The sequence below is a fragment of the Perna viridis genome, chromosome 15, assembly GCF_037379345.1.
Source record: "Perna viridis isolate PV_CMFRI_1.1 ecotype Kerala chromosome 15, ASM3737934v1, whole genome shotgun sequence".
In the NCBI taxonomy this organism is placed as follows: domain Eukaryota; kingdom Metazoa; phylum Mollusca; class Bivalvia; order Mytilida; family Mytilidae; genus Perna; species Perna viridis.
Genome location: NC_142459.1, coordinates 11,250,275 through 11,275,312, shown reverse-complemented (window position 1 = coordinate 11,275,312; position 25,038 = coordinate 11,250,275). Strand labels below are relative to the sequence as shown.

Here is a 25,038-nt window from a genome sequence, read left to right as displayed (position 1 = left end):
AAAACATGGCTATGAGACGAAGTTTACACATCTTTAATAAAAATATAACATTTATAAAAATGTCTTACCCACTTTCTTACCCCCGACCATTTTTTCAATTTTGCATAGTTTTATTTCCAAAACAGACAGTAAAATAAACCGTGATTGATGTCCTTGTTCGTAGAGAGGAAGCAATTATCTACTTGACACGGTACTGATATTATTCTAGGATATCGCTTAAGGAATCTAACCGTGTACGTATATGATGACGACAATAGAGTAGCGTCGCCTTGTGGAAACCTTTCAGGACCTGGTACATATCAGCAAGTAATTAAAATCCAATGCGAGAGCCAACCAACAGGAAACCATGTGTGGTTAATATTACAGGCTACAGAACATTTCAATCTTGCTGAAGTTGGGGTGTATGAAATTTAATGAATGACTTATATATTTATTTACTTTTAGACAAATATTCAACTCTAATTTCGTATTATCACAATACTTTTAGAAACAGAAATACATTCTTAATTTTCAGCGTTTTGTATCGTTAGGATGTATAACATATATCTCATATTCATTTTAAATTTTGTGGGTTTTTGACATCCACGAATAACCTCCTGTCTAATATTTATAAGATTATAATTTTCTCAGACTTTTGCCAGTCTATATTCCAAGAAATGGCTCCAACTGAATATAACTTTTTACATACTTTGAATTGTCGGCTAAAGATGAAAGCAAAAATGAAGATGAGACCAAAAAAAAAAAAAACAATAGTTTAAACCCTTAGAACGGGGAAAGATTTAACTTAAACGGTCAGAGAACAGGTTCAGACCGGAAGTATTGTTTCATTTTGAACATAGTTATCGGAATATCAGGTTCGTAGCTAGAGTAAGAAATCAGTCCGTTAATTTCAGTCAGTTGAAAGATTTTGTTTGAATGAAAGCAACGAATTTCGTAAATATAATGTTACGGCGTTATATCATGCGCTCACCAAGCGTAATTAGTAATTTGTCTGGTATATATGGGACAACGACTTTCGGATAAACCCTTAAAACGGGAGATGCTTTCCGTTGCATGGTAAGAGAACACGTTGAGGTGGAAGTATTGTTTTATTTGAACAAAATTATCGGAATAAGGTTTGAATGGAGGCGGAAAATTGTAGTTCAGACTGTCAAAAGTACGATGATTGGACGTTATGTCATGAGCTCAAGCAAGTTTTAATACGTTTTCTGTTAAATTGAAAACGGAGAAACAAATAGAAGTTCTTGAAAGTTGTAAAATCGAAATAGCCCCTTCAACATTTCATTGTTCAATGGTCGAACATTAAAACAAAAAGGAAATAAAAAATATGATGTGCTACATTATGTTATGTTCATTAAAACAAATTTCTTTAGAAAGATGCGTTTGGAGATAGAATATTGCGAAACGATAGGTATGTAGAAGTTAAAACTTTAGACTACAATCAAACGAGAGTTTACTCCTTAGAAAAACTTCCGCTTCCTCCACACAGCTTACTTGGCGAAGACAGGAAGTACAATGCAGAAATCCAGATTCAGCTTTTCTCATAGAAAAATAAAAGTTACATTGTAGTATACAGCTTTGTTGATTTCTTTGTTTGCGACTTTTAAACTAAGACCTTAACACACAAATCATCCATTTTTTGTAAAAAAAAATATCATATACACTTTTTAGCTTCTTTCTAAAACATCAGCCAAGTCGTTCATAAAAAGCCGTATCCGGGGTAGACGTAAAAGGAAATCAAACATATGATACGTTTAACACATCGGTCCTCATGGTGCAGATAGATGCACCTTAACGATCCACGAGTTCATGATGAGTACCGTGAAACGTCAGTAGTGATTACTTTTTGTACAATATGACCATGTTTCAGAAGCCGTATTGTAAGAAGTCTAGCGCAGTCCAAAAATGTTTTGGCATAACGTATCAGTTATGATATGAAAACTCCATATGCAGTTGCTGAAGGGATGTAGCCACAGATGAAAATAAAGTTGACAAGAAAAAGTGAAAACTATCGATTTTGTCGTGAAGTTTGGAATAAAGATTTCTTTTTCCTTCGATCTCGAAGTGTTGCTCAAGATTTGAGAATGAATTTACAATGTCTATTATCCTTTATCTCAATTTCTTTACGTAAAAGCGATGCGTCAAATAACCGAAACTGGGATTGTTTAAAGATAATATGCCATCTATATAGCGGAAAATAAGATAAAAGAATAGCAAACAGAGGAGCACAATTTGTTGAAAGAGTAATCATGAACCAAGGTTATAGGTTGAAAATGCGTCCACAACCTAGGACAAATATGTTGTCGATCAAAGATTCCAGCATTTTGAAAGCATTTAGAATTATTTTTTTACAAAGTATGAAGACACTCTACCAAGAATTACATACTTGTGTCTAGGTGTACCGTCTGTTTTGGATAAACAACGATGTATAACATTTTGAGTCGGGATTTTAAGTGAGTATGGGAAATACTAATGTTCTGTTTTCATTATGTTTTTCTCATGTGCTTCTTAGTCCGTGTATGTATCTAAGTAAATTTACACACAATGGTTTCATTAAAACTCTAAAATCAAACATGTAGCTAATGAAAATAATTGTAGTTGCATTGTAATATATGTCAATTAACCATTGTCCAGCGTTATAAAGATAAATTCCTAAATTTTCCCCGCTCGGCAGAAGAGTGGATGTACCGTTTTATCTGTGTTCGTATATCCGTAACACATTTTTACCGTAACATATTTATCAGCCTCTGTTGAAGGAAATGCCTAAATATACAGTAAATTTCTTTTGCATGATGACTTGTGTCGTATTTCCCCTATTCAGGTCTCTCGCTCATCTTCTTCCTGATTACGATAGATTTTTCTTTGGTGTCGATAATAGAAATTTGAATAACGAATGTCTTCGCTTCTATTAATACAAAAGACAATACCAATCAAAACAAATATATATTGTAAATTTCGATATGCAGTAATCGTTTTCAAGAAGTGATCGATAATCGGCAGCATTGGACAGTGAAACTAGATATTACTGAGATTGAATCCTTTTTTATAATGTTCCGCTGTGGTAATATAGTGTATATCAGCCATGCACAACGGTTTATTTTTTCACACATAATTCATTACTGTCCCGACTGTTAAACAAAATAGTTTACCAAAAATCAGTTAATTGGCCTTGAGGTCAAAGGTCATCAAACCACGGTACGTTACACATCGTCTTGAAACTAAAAACAAAGAACATAAAATTAACAAACCGAATGATGAATATGATGATATGGTATTGGTATTTGAAGCATAGGTTATCAGTATATTGCTCTTGTCTGATATACTACACCCTACCTTTTTCAGGTTCCTTGATCATCTACTTCCTGTTTGCCGATCTACTTAATAACATTTAGGTAGTTCCTATGAATTTTTCGCACCAGACTTTTCTGCTTCTGTGAATTTAGAATACAGGCTATTTACATTGTATACAATTCTGAACATTCTGCTGAATCGTGAAAGCCTCGTGCAGGTCCGGGTGTCAAAAGAATAGGCCTGCAGCAGCGCTAAGCTTGTCGTAAAAGGCGACTAAATAGTGCTAAAAATATAGCCGGGGCTAGGCGCTCTGCTCACAGAGTAACTGGGTTGTGTGCCCCAGGAGGTGGAATGGGGTATCCCTGGCGTGTTACATGCCATGGTTGTCAGGCTATAATACGGAAAACCTGACTGCAAACCATAGTGGTGCACCGTGTTGGGAAAAATGCCGTGTTCCTCGCACGTTAAAGCACCCTGCTGTGGTATTCGATAGGAGTAGGAACATTTGCGCTCCGCCACAGGAGGTTTAATTGCCCGACCCTTCCCATCCCTTCCCTTTTTCTAGTGGCAATCAAAATTTTTCGACCCTATTTTCAGTGTGTCCGTTCCGGTTTCTCATTTCATCATCATTTCAAGTTCATTTTATCATCAGTTTCATGTTGTTCATCGTCTAAATACAGCTGAAATAGTGCTGCTTGGACTTTAAACCCAACAATCAATCAATCAATCAATCTGTATCGTGAAATGCCTCTTTGTACTCTATGGCATTCAATACTTGTTTGCCCCCAAAAAAGCGGAAGCATCACTAGTGAGACGTCGCTCACATATTTATAGTTTTTTTTTTTATGCTAAGTCACGATTCATACAACATCTGCTTAAAAGTTTAGCATTTTATAATTTATTTTGATTGAAATGAAAGATAAGATTAGTTACATAGTATTTCGGGTAAAAAGAAGACATATATTGAGAAGTGTGTATTAAAGGCAAGCGTTTCAGAATGTTTCAGTGCATAGTTTATTAGAACAATAATAAAAAATATTCGATATGTATACGTGTGCATCTTAGATATTTACTTTTGAAGAACATTTAGCAATTATCTACAATGAAAAAAAATGAAAGCTAAAAATCAAAGCTTTAAATAGATGTTAGTTGGTTTGAGGCTAAAAGGACGGAACAGTGTTTATTGGACATTTAATTCATTAGTTGTAAGTCCATTGTTAAATAACAATAGAGTGAAATACTTTTTTGACGTATTTGAATTGCACACTTCCTTACTCATATGTATTTCCCACACTTAAAAATATGAAAATTATTCTTCCCCTCCATTGTGAAGAGGAATCCCTAATTTAAGCAGGACTAGGCATCAACAAAATTTGAAAGCAGCTGGTCAAATTATTGGTTTCTAACTCGGACTGGAAGGAATGATGCTTTGTTCTGACTTTTTCACGACATATTATTCTTCTTTTGACCATCTTACGTTAGATGATATCGTAATAATGATAACTATTGCCTTACCATTCTATGAAGCAAAATGTGCATGTTTCTGTCCTTCTATGTTTGAGGGTCTACATCTTCAAAGTGAACGCTTAAATCTTATGATGTTATAAATTTCATGTTGTACTTGGATGATATAAGAGTGTAATCAAGGGAACCGAGGTTATAGCGGTAATCAAAAGAATGTATTCCAGGGACAAAGACAAGACATGGAAAACAGACACACACAACAAAGAACATAAAGTAACTAAAATCATACATACAAAGTAACAAAAGTTAATGAGCAACTCGGACTCCACAAAAAACTGGGAGCATGGACCAGGTGCACCGGTAGGGTAAGTGTCCTCTGTTTTTCTAGAAACACCGGCCGAGTTGCTCATAAAAAGTCAAGTCCGGGGTAGGCAAACCAGGAAAGGCAAACTATGACCCGTTGAATAAATCAATTTTCATGGTGCTGATGGATACATCATAACGATCCACGAGTTCATGATGACGACCATAAAACTTCTGTAGTGATGACTTCAATTTGTAGCGACATAACCCTGTTCCAGAAGCCTATTTGTTAGACTTCTAGCGCGATACAAAAAGTCTGCGTAGTTTTGGCAAGCTCTGGCATAACGTATGAGTTGTAATATGAACACGCAGGAGCCGAAGGGATGTTGCCACAGATGAAAGGAAAGTTGACAATTCTGAATGAAAAGTAATCACGTTTGTCGTAAAGTTTGGTCAATAGTTTTCCTTTAACATCGATTTCTAAGTGTAGGTCAAGATATGAGGCTGACTTCACAGTGTCTGTAGTATCTTTATCTCAAGTTCTTTTGGGTAGATGCCATGTATCAAATTCCCGAAATTAGGATTGTTTTAAGATAATACGTGATCTATATAGCGGAAGCTGAGACTGAGGGATCTCGCCAAACGATATTCTTTCTTTCTGATCAAATCAGCTATAAAGTCAGCCTCATAAGAGTGAATAAATAGGTCAGAATGTAAAGGAGTACAATCTGTTTCCATTAGAATGCCGACCGTTTGTTGAAAAACACGTCCACCACACTAGACAAATATGTTGTCGATTAAAAATTCCAGCATTTTGTAAACATCTTCCTCTGTATATTTGGAAGATGATTTGGAATTATTTCTTACAAAGTAGGAGGAATCTCTACCAAGAACTATATATTTGTATCTAGGTGTACCATCTTTGTTAGGAAAAACAACGATGTATAATGTTTAAGTCGAGATTTTAACTGAGTATGGGGAATAGAAGTATACAGTGTTGAAAAATCATAGGTTTTAATGCTATTATATTCAGATAATAGTCTTGAACTGGTTGTCTCCAGAAGATCTTTCGAATTTGTCAGGATCCACATTGAATTAATACCACTACGGGAGTAACAAGTGTTGTGGTAGGACTGCAGACCCTCTTTGACAGTCGTGAGTATAGAAGTTAAAAGTTTTGAAAGATGTTTAGTGGTACATTTTGCAGATCCAGCTATGAAACGTTGTTTGTATGGATTCTTGTTAAGTTTAGGAATCCAGTAGATAGACTGTAAATCACAATCATCGTCCTTGGTAGAGAGAGACCAAAAGAGGATAGCACAGATTTATGGTTTTCCACAATCACTTCTTTGGAGAGAGTGGTAGCAGTATAGGTCATATCACTGCTTTTATTTTCTACGTCTACCTCTGATAATAAACATTGGATATAAAACGTTTTGCAGACAAAAACAATGTTGTTTGGGCTTTGTCTGCTGGTACGACAACATACTTGTCATGTATAGTAGACAATGTTTTTGCTACATCGGGGTCTTTGAAAACTGATCTAGCCTTGGCACTCATTGACCTACTTAAAACTTTCATTCGTTTCAAAATTAAAGACCTCACGGCCTTTAACCACTCTGACAGAGAATCAATGTCTTCTTGTTCTCGTTTTATCCATTTTCTTACATAGTCCTCGACGGCATCCATAAGAACTTTAGTTATAATTCCAATTCATGGAACGTTGTTCACGGTACTTGGGACCTTTAGAAAGGATATTACGTAGAGATTCGTTTTTGATAATGGTTAAATCTCCCGTAACGACGTGACCAGAAGGACCATATTTGAATGGAGAGCTTTTGCAAGAACAGTCAGGTGGTGTAGCCTTGAAGTCCTCAATCTCGAACTTCTGCAATAGCCTTTTATAATTAGAAAATTTTGGATGCAGTGGGTGAAGTATAGGAATATGAAATAATTGGTATGGATTTGTCTTTGAAATATGGGGGATTTTGTTGGTAACGTTTTAGTGATGGAGGATGTTAGCCAAATTAATTGCATCTATACATTTGTTGACAAACGGTAGTAGAAGAAATCATCGTTTTTCTTCGTCTTGACTTTTCACACAAACTGGTTTAAAGAGTCTGTGGAATCCAATATCCAAAATGATGGCAACAAGTCTGTATAATGACGAGGTGGAGTCAGAAACAGGAGTGTCATGACTTGTTTTGTAAAGGGAGTGTAGTAGAGTGAGAGATATAGAATAAAGTTTGGTTCTAATGTGATGAAGTCCAAGAGATTTTTGTATGAAAGGAAGGAGACCATCTTTGGAGACATCATGTAACTTAGGTGACGTACATTTGCGATGGCCATGACCCCTTTCCCGTCTTGGATTTTTGTCAAATAAATTCATCACAGTCATGCTATTGTTATATTGGCTTGAAAGGTTTCCTATACCTTTGATGATGTCATTTCATCCGTAAGGTATTGCAGTACCTAGTCTGCGTGTCTAGTACTCCTATCTTTCCCTACGATACTTTTTACTTAGAACGAGATTGTTCGTAGGATGGTAATTTTTTTCTAAAATACGAACTATCATGGAGAGGATTGAATGATCTTGTTGCATTCCAATCCATATATTAAGTTTGTTAATTTGCAACTTAAGTCATCGTGACTTCTTGTATGGAAGGTTGTATGGATAGATTTTTTTATTTGTAAAACTAGCACTCATTAAAGTAATTAAACACAGTAGTTTCACCTTTGATTTCATTATCGTATTATTTCATTAAAAAAAGAGTTTTTGATACGTGAAAAGGATACGTTATATACAGGTAGATGACATAAATATATTTTTACGGAAATGAAAGCAAAACATTTTGTGGTGTTGTTGGATTACAGAGTGTCGTATTTAAGGAGGACGACCTAGGGTAAGGAACAAAACTTTTTAAATTAGTGTTTGAATCACATTCATTTTTACCATAGTCTATCAAACTTTCGTTAAAAACCGAATAAAATCAATCAATATTACTTTGATGCTTACATGAGATTGATGTAAAATGCTAATATAAACTTTTCAATATATATGGATTTTTTTTATTTGTAAAACTAGCACTCATTAAAGTAATTAAACACAGTAGTTTCACCTTTGATTTCATTATCGTATCATTTCATTAAAAAAGAGTTTTTGATACGTGAAAAAGATACGTTATATACAGATAGATGACATAAATATTTTTTATTTTTAAAACACACTAATTTAAAAAGTTTTGTTCCTTACCCTAGGTCGTCCTCCTTAAATACAACATTCTGTAATCCAACAACACCACAAAATGTGTAAAAGTAAGAAAGTATTGTGATAAAAAAAAACGGAAAACTGAAAACATAGTATAAATGAGATCATTCAACAGCATACACCTCAACTTCAGCCAGATGGAAATATTCTGTAGCCTGTAATATTAACTTTACAATGTTCCCAGCTGGTTGGCTCTCGCATGGGATTGTAATCACTTGCCCATCTGTACCAGGTCCCGGAAAGTTTCCGCAAAGTGACTTCCCTGCTTCATTTAGGTCATCATAAACATATATATTTAAATTCCTCAATCGATTTCCTGGAATAAATATCAGAACCTTGTCAAGAATATAAATATTAACAAATCATAACATACGAACTAATTATTGTTTTCTTAGAACCAAATGTGTATTTCTCAAACTCTCGTGAATTGCAATATCTGTCAAAACATTGGTAGTGATTGTGACATACCACGGCAATCGTCTTTGAATTGAGTTTTGAATGAAAATGACGACACGCAACAACAGTATGTAATCACACTTCCGGATGTATTGCGCGACGAAAGATGACACAGAATAATAGTTACATGCGATTGTTGGTATTAGAATTCAGGGAGGTAGACCTAAGGTAAGGTACACATCTCTTACAATTCATTGGAACGTTTGTATTCAGCATTTAACATCAATCTCATGTAAGCATCAAAGTAACTTGGACTGATTTCATTCGGTTTCAAATGAAAGCTTGACAGGCTATGGTGAATAATGAATATGATACAAACATATCACTGACTCATGTAAGCATCAAAGGAACTTGGATTTAATTTATTATGTTTCAAATGAAAGCTTGAAAGACTTTTGTGAAATTGAATATGACACATATCACTGATTTTAAGAGCTAGGTCCACTACCCTAGGTCTACATCTTTTAAGTACCGTTATTCGATAAATTTGAAACATAATAATGCATATTATTATCCATATATATCTTATTTAGAAATAGTTTGAAGTAGTTTGAAGTAAAAGAATCAAGGCCGTGGTTAGAACGAATGGGAACCTTTGGGAACGGATCGGAAAGAAGTTGATGTTTGCAAGCTAAAAAAATAAAAGGTAACTAGTCACGATAAGGAAAACTTTGGTTTGAAACAAATCTTCTATGCTTTAAAAGCCATTTTAGAAATGACATGATGTTAACGTATATCTGGACAAAAGACCACAACTCAATATGTTTCTAGGACTTCATTAGTATCAGAAGCTGGGTAAACGGACTATCTCTAATAACAAAAAACACAGCAAATCTATTTTTTATGTCAAAAGTCATTTTGAATTAACTAAAACATAATTTTTTTTTGGGGGGGGGGAGGTACAGAAAATATTTCACAAGATGTACATTATTATTATCAAACACTATTCTGTGTAGTACCAGTCGTTTTTAAGTACTTGCATTATTTATAAATCTGTTTCTCTTATTGTTACTGACCTGATTCAATTTGGTCTTCATTCATAGTTGAAAATGAGGGTTAAAGATGGTTAATTACAATGAATTATGAAGAGGTTTATTCAACGTGTCATTGTTTTCCTTTCATCTTTCGTCAAGGGAACCAAGGTTAAAGCGGTGGTCAAAAGTGTAATTGTTAAAAATCTGCGTAGAAGTATACAGTGTTGAAAAATTATAGGTTTTAATGCTATTACATTCTGATAATAGTCTTGAACTGATTATCTTCAAAATAATTTTCGAATTTTACAGGATCCACATTAAATTAATACGACTGCTGGAGTAACAAGGACGCCGTACCGGATCTTTATTTTGCTACCATACAAAATGAAAGCAATACGTATGTATCAACTAAAGTATTTTAAAATAAGATACTGCTTAAATCTTGCACATTGCCTTATTATAAAAAATATACTATTTTTTAATGTCACCAATTACAATAAACTGTATGGTGTTGCGGAAAAGACTTATTACTCTTTTATTTTTAAATAAATTCAATTTGCATGTATATTGCAAATGTTATGGCAAAATTGCGACCATAGTTTGGTTGCACTGTACTTTATGGCAAAGAAATTTTGTTGCATTTTGTTTGAAATAGGATATAATTTATATACAACTGCTGAAATCACTTTTGGAAGTTTTGGATGGTGGTCCCGGATATAGCATTTTACAAAGGAAAAATAGTATAAAAATAATGTTATAGAGTTACGTTAGCAAGAAAAACCAATAAATGAGCACTAAAATGGAATTAAACACAAATTAAATAACACGTCTGTAGAAATAACGAAAAGTAGGCCAAAATTTAAGGCATTGTGGCCTTCGTCGGGGCAAACTGTATTAAAAGGGAGGACTGACAGAAAACACTACCGACACAGACTGTGGAATCAAAATGTTTTTAAAAAGTAACAAGATGGAATGTGCAAGTGAGGGGAGATCCCTGATGGAGATAACACAGGACACTAAAACAGGAAACACAAGAAGACTATTTTTTATAGTAAAGAAAGAAAAAAAGAAGGTACACTCTTGACAACAAATAGCATGAAACTCAGAAAAAAAACTAGAGGTAAAATTGAAATATATATTTTTGACTCACCACAGCAGTCACGCCGGTTTCGCAAGACAACTATATCAATAACATATTGCTGTTGGAGATCAACCCACCAGTAGGGGGTTACTTCGTTTAGAGTGTGGAATATACTATAGCTGTTACCATCTACTCCACTGGATGGATAATTATTGCACTCCGGACATGCATTAGAGGACTGGTGTGCTGGCTTTTCACTTGATACACTCTCTTTAATCAAAATAATTGTGAACATGCTTAGAAACTAATATGTAGCCGGAATTAAAATGTGACCTTGGTGGTTTATCCTGTTTTTTTTTCAATTTTTTCAAGGTGTTTGAAAAAAGTTTTTAATAAAGTTTACAAAAACACTATATAAATGATAAATGATATTTGGTATTAATTAATACCAATAGTTTCGTAAAATCAGTATATGAAGATGCATCGCTTAATTTGCGTTTAACGCTCGGTGAACAAATACATGTATTTGTCCTCTGACCCCCAAATTTATTTATTTCAAACTGCATAGTAAATTTATATTTTGTAATTCCATATTAATTTTTTTATTTGATATTGTTTCCATTGGTAAGTTACTTAATTGAATTATTTGCTTCTTTCCTGTAAACAAACAAAAATCAATCACTCAGTGCGGAAAAAGAGTATTGTCTAACTAAAAACTTCTTAAAAGACGCAGTCTATACTTAGATCTATATCGATGATATGAACGAGTAACTTTCGACATTTTCTTCTACATCATCAAGCGATCAAGTAATAATAAAATAACATTACGCGTATTTATCATCGATGGAAAAGATCCGATTAAACAATCCATGTTACCTCTTTCACAATTCGCTCCAATGTATCCCAGTTTACAGGTACACACGTAGCCATTAACCCGGTCTTGGCAAGTGCCACCATTTTGACAGGGCGATGAGTCACATTCATCAATGTCTATCATAAACAAAATAATATATGTCAATCTGCCTTGCCTGTTGCATCAACTCAAAAGTTTAGAGCTAGAGAATATATTATGCAGATATTGTTTACGTGACTGAAAAAAAAGTAGAATGGTTCCTCTTCAAATTAGTAAAGATTTATCGGTAGGATATGCGTCTTTCTTTTCATATACACAAAAAAAGAAATTTGTGTCTCTTTCAACGTGCAATTTCTTGGGATGTTTGATCGTTGGGGTTTAACGGCCGAGCAGCAATATTTTAGATATATTCAGACGATGAACATGAAATGGATGATAAAATGAACATGAAATTACGATGAAATGAAAAATTGGATGGGACACAAGGATAATAAGCGTCGACAAATTTTGATTGCCACTGGAAATAGGGAGAGGTGGGCATTTTAACCTCCTGTGGCAGAGCCCTATGGTTCCTACTCCGGTAGAATACCACAGTAAGATTCCTTAACGTGCGAGGAGGGCGGCATCTTTCCCAACACGGTGCACCACTTTGGTTTGCGGACAGGTTTTCCGTAGTATGGCCTTGCAACCCCAGCATGTAACACGCCAGGGGTACCCCATTCCACCACCTGGGCTGACAACCAAGTTACCCTGTGGGCAGTGCGCCATGTCCCCCGGCCAGGGTTCTGAGCACTATTTAGTCACTTTTTTACGACAAGCTTAGCGCTGCTACAGGCCTATTCTTTTGACACCCGCAAATGCACGGGGCTAATACCTTGGGTGATGCGTTTTTGAAATAACACTTGTTTTATTGTAATGGCTAAAATAGTCATTTTAAATTCCTGCAGTTTATGCAATAACTTACATACATTGTACATATATATATATTGGTCGCTGAGGGAACGGCCAAAAATTTGCATGGCAAATTTGACAGTTCTAACATCGTTAGGAATTTTTCAGATCTATCTATACGTTTACATTATCTTCCCTGTATCAATTTGATCCGATGGATCAGTGTACATTCTGAGACGTTTGTATTATATTGATTTGTTTTGACATGCATCAATAATTTGATCTTCCATCCTACATAATAACACCTCAATGAACTGTCCCGTACTACCATACATCGTGTACTAAGTTACAGCCCTAGATTAATCTTACGAGGATGAATGACCCGGCCAGCGAAAGCTATAATTTTATATAGCCTAGCTGGCAAAGTGGTCTAGGGCGCTGGCCTTTGTGATGCCACATATGCCACAGCGGTACGAGTTCGAGTCCCCCGAAGGGAACGACCAAATATTTGCATCGCAAATTTGACAGTTCTAACATCGTTGGAAATTTTTCATGCATCGTTTATTGTGCGTTCACACATTGTTTTGCATTCGTTAAACGCACGATACAAGCGTTTATTTTTGTACATTGAATTTTTCTTCGATTAAATTGTTATTTTTGTATTTTTTGCTATTATTGATTTATATATTTTCATTAATTCTATTGTTTATTTTTGTCATCATTTTTTGATATTATTATTTTTCATTGTTCGTCTATCGTGTTTTTAAACACGCTATGAGCGTTCGTCTATCGTGCGTGTGGTGAGTGTATAGCGTGCTTTTGGGTATGATGTGTGTTTGAAGCCTTAACGTCTCAAGGAGTGTACCACGAGGAATAGAAGCTCAATTGACATATTTCCTTCATATAAGCAACTCCCATTATTCGCTTTTGAAATTGACTTTAACCTCTGATCCCAGCTATGGAATCATAAATCAAACCTCAATAAATATAACTATTATTTATACACGTTAAAATCACTTGCAGAAAGAACCCTTATTAACCACAACACGTCTATTCCTGACACTTAACCTCATGTGTGGTTATTAGTTCCCGTTTTCATACAGACTTTCTTTGTGTAATAGTTTATGATGTGTTGGCGGTTTCGGAAATTCTCAAATAAAGAACTTTTCTCTTTCAAGCTAGTATGAACGTATATTTACTCACAGCACGTAAACAGAGTATGCCATGACCCATTCCGTTGACAGAAAGCCCATGGTTGACCCTTCATTCTGTTTCCTGCTTGACACTTGTATCTCAAACCATGTTCTAAGTTTTTATAACCCCCAAATGCTTCCATCAACTCAGCATTATCTGTATCGGGTTCTCCTACACAATCTTTAACAATATAAGGTACAAACACATATACAACATTAAGTCGATAATACTCAACATACTCGTACGTCTCTCGATTTTTATAATGTTATAAAAGCATTTTCAAAAATCATGAGGGTAGATGTGTACAACTAGTGGAATTATCAACACATACAAACTCAACTCTCCTTTATCCTTTAGGAAGGGAATCACAACTTTAATAGTTTTCTCACTTGTCACTGCTCCTTTCAATTTGTGCAAAACAAAGATGTAGGCGCTAAAAAGAAATTGAGCAAAATACCTGCATTAGGTATGTGTTTAAACTTAGGCTACATTATCTCAATGAGATATTCCTACAATAGTGGACAGAGGAAGTGAGAATAAACGTATGCACAATATCTTACATTATAGGAGTATTTAACAGGTACAATACCTTAACCTTTGGTAGGAACATGGAATTGCAGTCGTTTTTTATGAGACAAGTCAAAAGTACCTTTATGGGATAAACTTCCCATTTTATGGGGTATGGGGTAATGGAGAATGAGGGATGAGGCAACGGGGAATGGGGCATTGGGGGTGGGATATATATGAATAGAGCAATGGGGAATGAGGCGATGGAATAATTCTGATTGGTCAATCAAAAAATGATTGTTTTGCCTTTTTCCGTAAGCAACGTACCTATCATAATTCTATGACAACAATTTAAAGACACTAATATGATATTAATATTGACAAATTATATATATTGAGCAATAATAAGAATATCATTAAAGAAAAATAAATGTAGATTCCCTTTCAGTTGGCAGAAATATGTCATTTGTCGAAGCCTCGAAAAGGATAATAATATTGTAATTTTTATATTTTAAAAAATAATTTTGGACAATTAATGAAATCAAAAGTGTTCACCTCTTACAACCTGCAAACATATGTCATTTTTGAGAAATTTGACTGAAATTAATGTGTCACAGCCACACATCTGATGCTTATTTTGACAATTTTAACATTTCAAACAATATTATAAGACCATAAGGGTAATTTCAAGCGTTTGCACTCATTCAATTCTCTTTTACAAGAATCTGAAACATAATCATGATAATACTGATTTAGACAATATCAACACTTTTTAATAAAATTTTAGACTCATAGTTATTTTAAAAGTGCTCGCACACATACACTTATACACAAATATGTCATTTTGAAGATTATGGTTTGAAATATATGTATTACAACCATCAACATGATACTGATATTGACAATTTTAACATTTGTGACAATGATTTTAGACTAATAAGGACATTAAAAGTGTTTGCATACACTTTGCAAAAATATGTAATTTTGAAGATTTTTGACTGAAATATAAGTGCCAACCGTATATTAATAATGCCATTTTGAATATTTTAAACAAAAATCAAGCTTTGTCCACTCTTAATGCCCACGGTGGACAGACGTCCACGTACCCACCGTGTCAGGTGGACAGTATAGTGTCCACGCCCACGGTATCCGGTGGATGCGTGATAATCTGTTAATTGGATTTATCCATGATCGGCCATTTTATTACAATGTTCAAACAGTTGTCAAATAAAAGAACAATGTGTCAATCATTACCCAGGTGTTTACATAGGAACTAATATATATATATACAATACAAATTGTAAATTAAAATGTTCACGAAAATCGAGTATTTGCGAACTACTCATTTTACTGACTGGTTTCTTACGTAATTATTTCAAAAAAACGAAGTATTTTAAACCAATAACTATAAATATGCTTTAAGTGTGTCATTTCTTATGCAAATTTGATAAACGCCTTTGTAATATCGTCGACCAATCAATGTGTTTCATGTTTCATCAAAAGGTGTGTCCATGTGTTTTGAGCATCGTATGAGGTAAATTTACATTTCGTTGACACGGCAACAATTATCAATCGACAAACAACGTGCCTTATTTGCATACATAATAAGAAGAGTAATAATACATGAAAGTATTTAAAATTCGACACTGTCAATCAAAAAACATTTAACTTTAAGAGACATATAGAAATATAAAATTATGTTTTCTTAAATTTTTCATAACCGTTGATGTTAAATCATAACTTTTCATTTTACGAGTCAGACTTTTTAATCAAAATTAATTTACATGTAAATCTCGAAAATCTTTGCAAATCAAGTTATCAATCAAAATGCACTTCGAAAATGAATTTCTTTTAAAGTGTTTTATTTTGAAATCTCGTAATTTTTTAGAATCTTCTGATACTTTATCACAGAAACATTATTACTTTCATTTTCGAAATATCCATTGTTAGTTTATGAATATACAAGTAGTTGAATGACACAAGGTATTTTTATTTCAATAATTGAATGTTCATTGGTCTTGTAAAATCATGCTCAATACAAGTACTTTTTTTCTTTTTACTAAACGTAATAATCTTTTAAAGTATTTGTGATTTTCATATCATAGCCGCCTAGAAATAAAATTAATCAATATGTTTACAACTCAATACCCGAGCGTGTCACATTCAGCCAATATACAGGAAGTGGTCGATTAACTGCTAATTAACGAGAAGGAATTGTTTGGTAATATATAAATTAAAGAATAAAACGAAACCTAATTTAATGTTTTATGACTACAGAAGCATATTTGGGACATCCAATGTTTTATTTTTAAATCAAAATTTCGACATTTAAAATCCTTATGAAATATAAAATAATGTTTGAATCCCCCAGATATAATCTGATAAAAAAATTAAATTCTCCTAATATGAATTTTACGACTAACTTTATATAGAATAAATTAAACTCATTGGTATCTTACACTGGTGTGCCGACTTAGTAGGTCTTTTTTCGGAAAATCTCCAATATATTTCAATACTAAAACGGGACAAAAATGAGTTTGAAAAGTTAGTATTTTTGCGTTATTTTGCCTGTCACCTGTAGTTGTTGAAATGGATACATATTAAATTAATCATAGTTGAGAGTATTAATCAAATTTTAGCATATTTAAAATTCGTAGCACCAGCCCACAGTCGTTTCGATTTTATTTCCGATTTTCATGAAGGTTGCACTAATCGTATATCTCATCACCTACATGAATACGTCTTCTAAGGTACCGGTAAGTGTCGTTTGCTAATACGCGCAGGTTAACTGTCCAGTTTCAGTTCACAATACTTTAAACCACACCCTCAATATTCCTATAATTTATTACCTGTCAATCAACGTTACTGCATCTGTACTTAAAACCACACCCTTGACATTTTATTTAATTGATTACCTGTCAATCAAAGGTCCAAGCTACAACATTTGCATCTTTAGTCACCGTGAGAAATTCATACCAAAATAATGCAGTGCCGTAAAAGGGGATGCAGTTGTAAATAGTTTCATCTTTCAAAGGGACTACACATCCAAGCTTAGCTGATTTTCTCCAAGAATTTTAAATAGTATAAGCAAAAGGAGGGTGCACTCTTTCCATCACATGGCCGTTAAAGTATTTTTTCTCAGAATTCATCTTACAAGATTAGTACTTGTTTCCAAATTCATATAAACTGTGTTGAACTATTTAGTATCTCGGAATATATTCTAATCCAAAAAGAAACACTTGATTAATGTTAAACCAAAATTTCTTCTATAAGACAATTTATTTCTTGACAAGTGATAGCGATGCACTGTATTAATACCTGCCGCTACCGTTAATTGATTAACTGTCAATTAAAGAGATCAAATGGCACCTATCAAAGGTTACCAAGATTTCCTGTATTTATTCCATATTTGCAAATGCTCACGCTTCTCTGCTTTAATACCGCCCACAGGTAATTGATGACTGTCAATTTTAAAGAAGCTCTATTGATACCTGTGAAATATTGTTACCGATAGTTCATACAATAAGATGCGCTTCTTATAATACAACAGGACTGTAATATTTATTACGTAAAAATGAATTTTAGTTCCGATTCCTGTTAAAACGAAACAGATTTAAAAGTGACCACCATGCGTGGGCAACGTGGACAGAGATCAACCACCTGTCCACCGTGGGCCGGTGGGAACGTGACCAAGGGTGGACATAAATTGTCCACCATTGCCCACGACCACCGTGGGAAAAGGGAATAGTCAAAATAGTGGTTAGCAGTAGTCTATCACAGCACTCAACATAATACTGATATTTACAATTATAACATTCTTTACAATAATTTTAGACTAATATGTAGATTAACAGTGTTGTTCGCAAACATACACTTTGCAAACATATATCATTTTGAAGATTTTTGACTGAAATATGAGTGTTGCCACCACCATCCAGATACTAATATTGCCATTATTAATATTTAAACAATAATTTTGAACCATTATTGAAATTAAAATTTTTCGCATCCTTACAATCTGCAGAAATATGTCATTTTAGAGAAATTGGACTGAAATAATGTGTCGCAATCATACATATGATGCTTATATTGTCAATTGTTACATTTGAAACAATAATATCAGTCCATCATTGACATTGAATTTGTTTGAACCATTACAATTTACAGAAATATGTTATTTTGTGAAACTGGGACTGAATATGTATACATTTGGAAAAGTGTTTCCTATTTTAAATTTGAAATAAAACAAGAATATCCATTTTTAAGAATCATTTTAGAAATTAAATTCATGCACAATTGATTTATATATAGATATAGTTTTAGCATGGTGTGGCGATAATACATATAAACAATGCAAATATCGCGTGATTTCGGCAAACCTCGATCTCGGCGGCGGAATTCTAAAATCAATATTGATTGCACATAACCTTTTGCATACATATTCATTATATGTTTGATAAAACATTTATTGATTTTTTTTTTCGAAATAAGTCGATGCAATGGGAGATGGAGCAATGGGGCAATGGGATATGGAGCAAGTGGAAAGTTTATCACGTACGGGGACTGTTAAACTAAAGCTTGATTTGTCCACCGTGGGCGAGTGGCATTTTCAAAATGGTCGTTAGCTGTAGTGTACAATTTCTTATTTAAGTCACTTAATATATAAATATTTACATTTTGTGAATATAACGTATGAAGGAAAAAACATATGTTAAATGAGTAGGAAAATTTGGATTCTTAATATTGGACTGTGACTTCATAAAAGATCTGTATATTTAATCAAAATACTCTTGAAGTTTGGAAACATGGGAGATGCAAGATTAGGAGTAAGGCGAGAACATACTGATAATAATTGCTTTTAATCTATTTGAATTACTTACATGAGCGTTCACAAGTCGGAACCCCACCTGAAAAAACACATGTATGTCCCTCATCGCAGGTGTGTCCTTCACATTCTCCGGAAAGACTCTGAAAATGTTAAATTATACATTGAAACTATTATATATATATAATATATGTTTGTTTCTATGCCGAAAAAAGTTGTACAATGGAAAGCATAGGTAAAATTATGAACATGAATTATCCCCCTTACATAATATTCATCAAAAATGAACTGTTCTATATCAAAACATATATAGACATTTAAAAAATATGTATTTCGAATGTGTTTATTAATACACATTAATGTAAAATTACATGAAAAATATTAGCTATCAACAAAATACGACAAACACGTACATCTATGGCAACACCGCCTGCACTAAGTCCAGCGCCCTAGACCACTCGGCCAGCTAGGGTATATAAAAATATAGCTTTCGCTGGCCGGATCATTCCTCCTCGTAGGATTAATCTAGGGCTGTAACTTAGTACTGGATGTATGGTAGTACGGGACAGTTCATCTAGGTGTTATTATGTAGGATAGAGGATGATGTATCAATACAAATCAATATTATACAACGTCTCAGAATGTGACGACTCTATTCGCTACACTGCTCCATCGGATCAAATTGATACAGGGAAGATAACGTAAACTTGCCATAGATGTCACAACGGTTCGAGTTCGAGTCCCGCGGAGGGAACGACCAAAAATTTGCTTCGCAAATTTGACAGTTCTAACATCGTTGGTAAACAGACTTTTTGTATCGCGCCAGAATTCTAACAAATAGGGTTATGTCGCTACAAGTCAACACTACAGAACTTTTATGATCGTCATCAAGAACTCGTGGATCGTTACGGTGGTTCCATCTACGCCATGAAAACAGATTTGTCAACGTTTCACATTTTTCCTTTTGTCTACCGCGGACGACTTTTTTATGAGCAATTCGGCGGATGTTTCTGGAAAAGCAGAGGACGCTTAAACTACCGGTGCAACTGGTCCATGCTCCCAGTTTTTTTTAGTGGAGTCCGGGTTGCTCACTGGCTTTTGCTACTTTGTATGTATGATTTTTGTTACTTTATGTTCTTTGTTGTGTATGTCGGTTTTCCATGTCTGGTCTTTGTCCCTGGATTACATTCTTTTGATTACTGCTATAACCTTGGTTCCCTTGATTACTCTTTCAAGGAATGTCTGTTATCCACTATGGCTCTCATACATCTATATGTTATGTGAAACGTTTTCACGGGACAGGTGGAACTATCCGATTATACATGATAATGTGTGCAAAATATTAATTATATAGATAAATGCAAAGCAGTTGAAGTAGTTTGTACATTGTAGGTTTAGGCAGTAACGCAGCAGCAGAAACGGTTGGCATGCCCTATCTGCAATTTCTGTTATATCCTTTCCACCGTTCCAACCGAGGTTTGGCTTCTCAGAAATACCACTGGCTATAGGTATACAATACTCCATCATTCATATTTGTACACACATATATTTACAAGTTATCAAAAACAAGTCACTATAAATTCACATTTTGAAAGGACTTAATGCATTGCATATGCATTTTGTGACACACCATCTAAAACATGGGTGACTCTGAAAGGCTATACTAGTATCTAAAAAGTATCGCAAGGTAACAATATATACTTTAAATGCCTTTATCAACATCAATTACTGTTTTACTGCTTTAAAGATCATTATAAATCATGTTAAATAAGTCTTTCCACATAATTTCTTCTGTGCAACATTTTAAAAGCCTTGGTGCACTATAAAAAAAAACGACCAAGGACGGGCGTGCCGGGTTTGCGCTCCTCCCCTTAAAATTTGAAAAAAGTACTTTGTTAGTGCATTAAAACTTTATTTTTTCTACAAATATTACCTCCAAATATTGGGTTTATACAATCAAGATGTACCAAAATAATCTAATTTGAAAAACGTTAATGTGAAATGAAACTATGGTCATACTGTCCGAAATAATTAAGACTTGATCTAGGCCTTAATGACTTGTTTTTTGTTATTTTTCATCATGGGAAATGGGGTTGTGACATGAACTGTATAGAAATAAGTGGCAACAACGATCGGATAATAAGTAAATTTATGTACATGGATCTTTCTGAAATGAAAAGCATCGTACAATATCGTTTGTTTTGTTTTGTTTTATTTTTGTTTTTTGTTTTTTTTTTTGGCAATAGGTGGGGTTGGGTTTACATGATAAACAAGCTTTTTTTCCTGAAAACTGGACTATAATTAAATGAATAGATCTTTTCTAATAAAAAGGGTATTAAACCCTAAAAGATAGAAATGGATATTTGAAAGTTGTGAGTGAAACCATTCAGAAATTAAGGGCATAAAGGGACAAGTGTGATTCTTTTATTATCATATTTCTGTATCAAATGTTAATCACAATCAATGTTCAGACCCGTGTAAAGCTAGAATAGTTATTATCTAAAGCTGATATAAACGATTAACGTCGATTTCAGACTGACGATGGACAAATATCTCGGGCTAGAGCATTAAGTGAATTAACCATATCTTACATGTTTCAGTAGAAACCAGCTCTATGATTACACTCCAGTGCTTACCTGAAATATATTAAACGAACCACGGAAAATAGTGGCATAACTATTGTTTGAACTCTCGCTATATATATTTAGATTTATGCACGTACACAGAATAAAAGAAACAATATGAAGTGCATGGGGCCGTTCTATGATGGCGTCTATTTAGGGCGTTTATATTTATTTTACAAAACCGTATACATGGAACATTGTGCATTTGCTTGACACCCAAAATCAAATAACTGTTTTTCAATTAAACATATAATTTTCAAAGTAACGTTTTTGACAAAAAAAATGGAAATAACAAAAGAATGACTATTATGAGATCAGAGAATATTAAATGATTAGAGACTTTGAAGGCTGCGGTCTTTGATATTTGTTATGTTTATCGGAAGATCTTGAGAAATAGTTGAATTATTATAAATTTTGTCAGATAGATCTCCAATACGGCTTATTTCCATTTCGCCTTAGCAGTCAAATTTGGTACATCAAATTATTCCCATTTCTTCTAACGGATGCTCCAATTTAAAGAATAATCAATGGAACCAAGGTTATAGCGGTAATCAAAAGAATGTTATACAGAGACAAGACGATACCCGGCGAATGCGTAATATATACTTTCAATTGATACTGTGCAATTTTTTATTATTGCACGATTTGAATGTACATGTGGAGCTGTTGCTAGACAATCCGAATGAACCAACTTGTTATGCGTGGAAAACAATTATTTATTGAAAACAGAAATGTTTTACGCAGCAATTTATGCAGCTTGACGAAACGTTTATTTACGTATTATCAACACTTTAACATTATTTATTTAATTCTACTATTATTATTTTATTTATTTTTAAAAGGAAAGATTAAGGTAGCGTACATTGACCGCTAATTAGGAGATAAACTTTGTAGAAAAGAGTTTTTTAATAACATATTTAGTTAAGAACAGGGACTTAACCAAACTAATACGGCCTGACACCGTCTTAAAATCATTTTTGGTGCCATTGTGAAATAGTCTGAACATCGCTAAACCGGTACTGACCATGAACGCGAAATAATTAGACTGAACAAGACCTAAATGTTTACGGCCGATGTCAGTCTTAACAGATAATGAGCGACTGAATTTGCATTTTTTTATTTTTTTATTTTTTTTGGTCGGACATTTCAGACTTATTCAGACCGAAATGACCGTTTCAGACTTAAAATAAAAGTACTAGTGAAATGAAACTACGAGCTAAAATTTCTATTTTATTTCCTACTTACAATATTTTTGGTTCGGTATGTAGGTTTTACAGTGTTTCAAATATGGCCACATCAAGTTAGTATGTAGATTCTCATCCACCAGAAATTTAAAAAGTGGTGCGAGTGGTAGAGTTTTATTTCTTATTTTTCATTTTTCGAAGATTTGTAAAAATCTTAATCCCGTTGACGATTTTGTTTAAGGAATTCAATTCTAGAAATGTGTACTTTCGGTTATGTTTGTGCCATACCAAGCTTTATTCATTAATTTCCCTTATAATGCGGCTAACAAGTTACAACGAAAACCATCCTGTGAACAGCCGAAAAATATTAAAGTAGAGTCTTGACGCGTATGGACATAAAAAAATCCTGAAATTTGAACCATCGTAAAAAATCAACAATAAAAAAGAATAGGGGTAGGTCCTTTTGAGTAGGGGCGGGCGGGTGAAATCTACAAATTAACATAATGTGGCCTATTGCCAGATTTGTTAAAAGTAGTCTGAACAAAAATTGTAGTCATAATATTAGTATTCAATTTCATTCAATAATATGACGTTAATTGATATGGTTAATATGACAAAGAAACAACAACCGGACAGGAATGAGAAATGTAAGCGCAAGGCCACCCATAGTCTTCAAAGAACAATGAGTTAACCCTAACACTACTGGACAGGCTGCACATGCTCCCACCCCCCAAAAAAAACAAACAAACAAAACAAAACAAAACAAAACAAAAAACAAAAAACACAACAATAAAAACAAAACAAAACAAAAACAAAACAAAACCTTTTTTCACAGATGTATGGCGAAAATGTGGCCTCTATATACTCCAGTAACATAAAGGCCAGAAACTCCTGTCAGATGCAAACAATGTGGCGGGGTTAAAGTGTGTTGGGATGATCACAACACTCCCCTTTCACATCGGACCACTGTGGAAAAGTGGAAAATATTTCACAAAACTAAGCGTACCTAATATCATTTAACATACAAACCTAAGTACTTATATACAAACCCCACCAATACAAATGCAAATCTGTACTTCAGAAATTGCAAAACAGTACCGATGAAAATATGTTTAAATAAAGATAATTTATATTTTTTCGATGTTATACGGCCTACTTTAGTGGTTCGAAATACATGTTATGTTCTTCGAACCATTTTATTACGTACAGGCATTGCTTGGCATTGAATGTATAGTTAATCGTTACAAGTACTGGCATGACAGTGTGTGTGTGTGTAAACAAGCTTAATAACGATGGTCACAATAATTATCATATTTAGATGAATATTTTAAAGAATTTTATCTGAATTGAATTGAATTTTACATGCACTCACATCTTTGTAAGCAATGACTTTCTTTTACAGGGACCTAATAATTAGTTAGATTCACAGGATGGAGAATTATAACAAAAATAAACAGAGAACCCAGGTGATCGTTTAAATTGATGAATCGTTTGCTCACCCTAGGAAATTAGGTAGATTTATAACAGGATGAAAAATTATAAGAAAACAATAAAAAGGGATCCTGATGATCATTTATATTGTTAAATAGTTCATCTCTACATATTATGAAATATTTTTTTATTATTTCATTTATTTGGATCTTTATCTTTTTGTATAATTTTATGTTAAAATTTTGTACACTGTTTTCCAGTTTTCACGGCAGTAAGATATATTTTATTATTATTATTTTTTTTGTAAAATATAAAAAAAATAAATTTACTTACCCTTGGCCAAGTTGATATAAGGGTGAATGTACACTCTTTTTCGTTTAATAGTTCATCTTCACTGTCATCCTTGTGTAAGTCACATATTTTCCATACGCGACGATAGCTTATTGAGTTGCAGTTAGATGTCACTTTGCATTCAAGAACACACTTCAAGAAATCAACATTTAACAAACGCCGTAAAGCTGGAAAATTCCCGCATTTGCCGTGAGTGATATTGCCAATAAGTTGTATATTTGGATTTTGACACCACTTGTCATTTTCATTACAGACAGTACCCAAGTCAAAAGAAAAGACTAAAAATTGCAAAGAAAAAGTTATCTTAAAAAGGCTCATGATGCTAAATGACTGGAATTTGT

The 25,038-nt window shown here is 33.8% G+C and overlaps 1 protein-coding gene and 1 long non-coding RNA gene across 5 annotated transcripts in view; one reads left to right on the top strand and one right to left on the bottom strand.

Moving 5' to 3' along the window:
• Positions 1-10,941, top strand: part of LOC148596925 (uncharacterized) — a 25,298-nt gene extending 14,357 nt beyond the window's left edge. For 2 of the 4 annotated variants that reach the window (XR_015919037.1, XR_015919040.1), the window contains exon 8: positions 209-1,573. This is a non-coding gene — a long non-coding RNA (uncharacterized LOC148596925). Of the gene's footprint in view, positions 1-208; positions 1,574-9,315; positions 9,429-10,065; positions 10,314-10,411 lie in introns of those variants that run through there. The other 2 variants (XR_015919038.1, XR_015919039.1) reach the window with 2 other exon arrangements.
• Positions 7,880-25,038, bottom strand: LOC148596924 (uncharacterized). The gene is made up of 6 exons (XM_088563374.1): positions 24,680-25,038; positions 19,163-19,250; positions 13,785-13,955; positions 11,714-11,827; positions 10,907-11,107; positions 7,880-8,642 (listed from the first exon to the last, which is right to left on the bottom strand). Exons 1-6 carry the CDS (start codon positions 25,013-25,015, stop codon positions 8,431-8,433), a joined length of 1,122 nt encoding a protein of 373 aa, XP_088419500.1. The 5' UTR covers positions 25,016-25,038; the 3' UTR covers positions 7,880-8,430.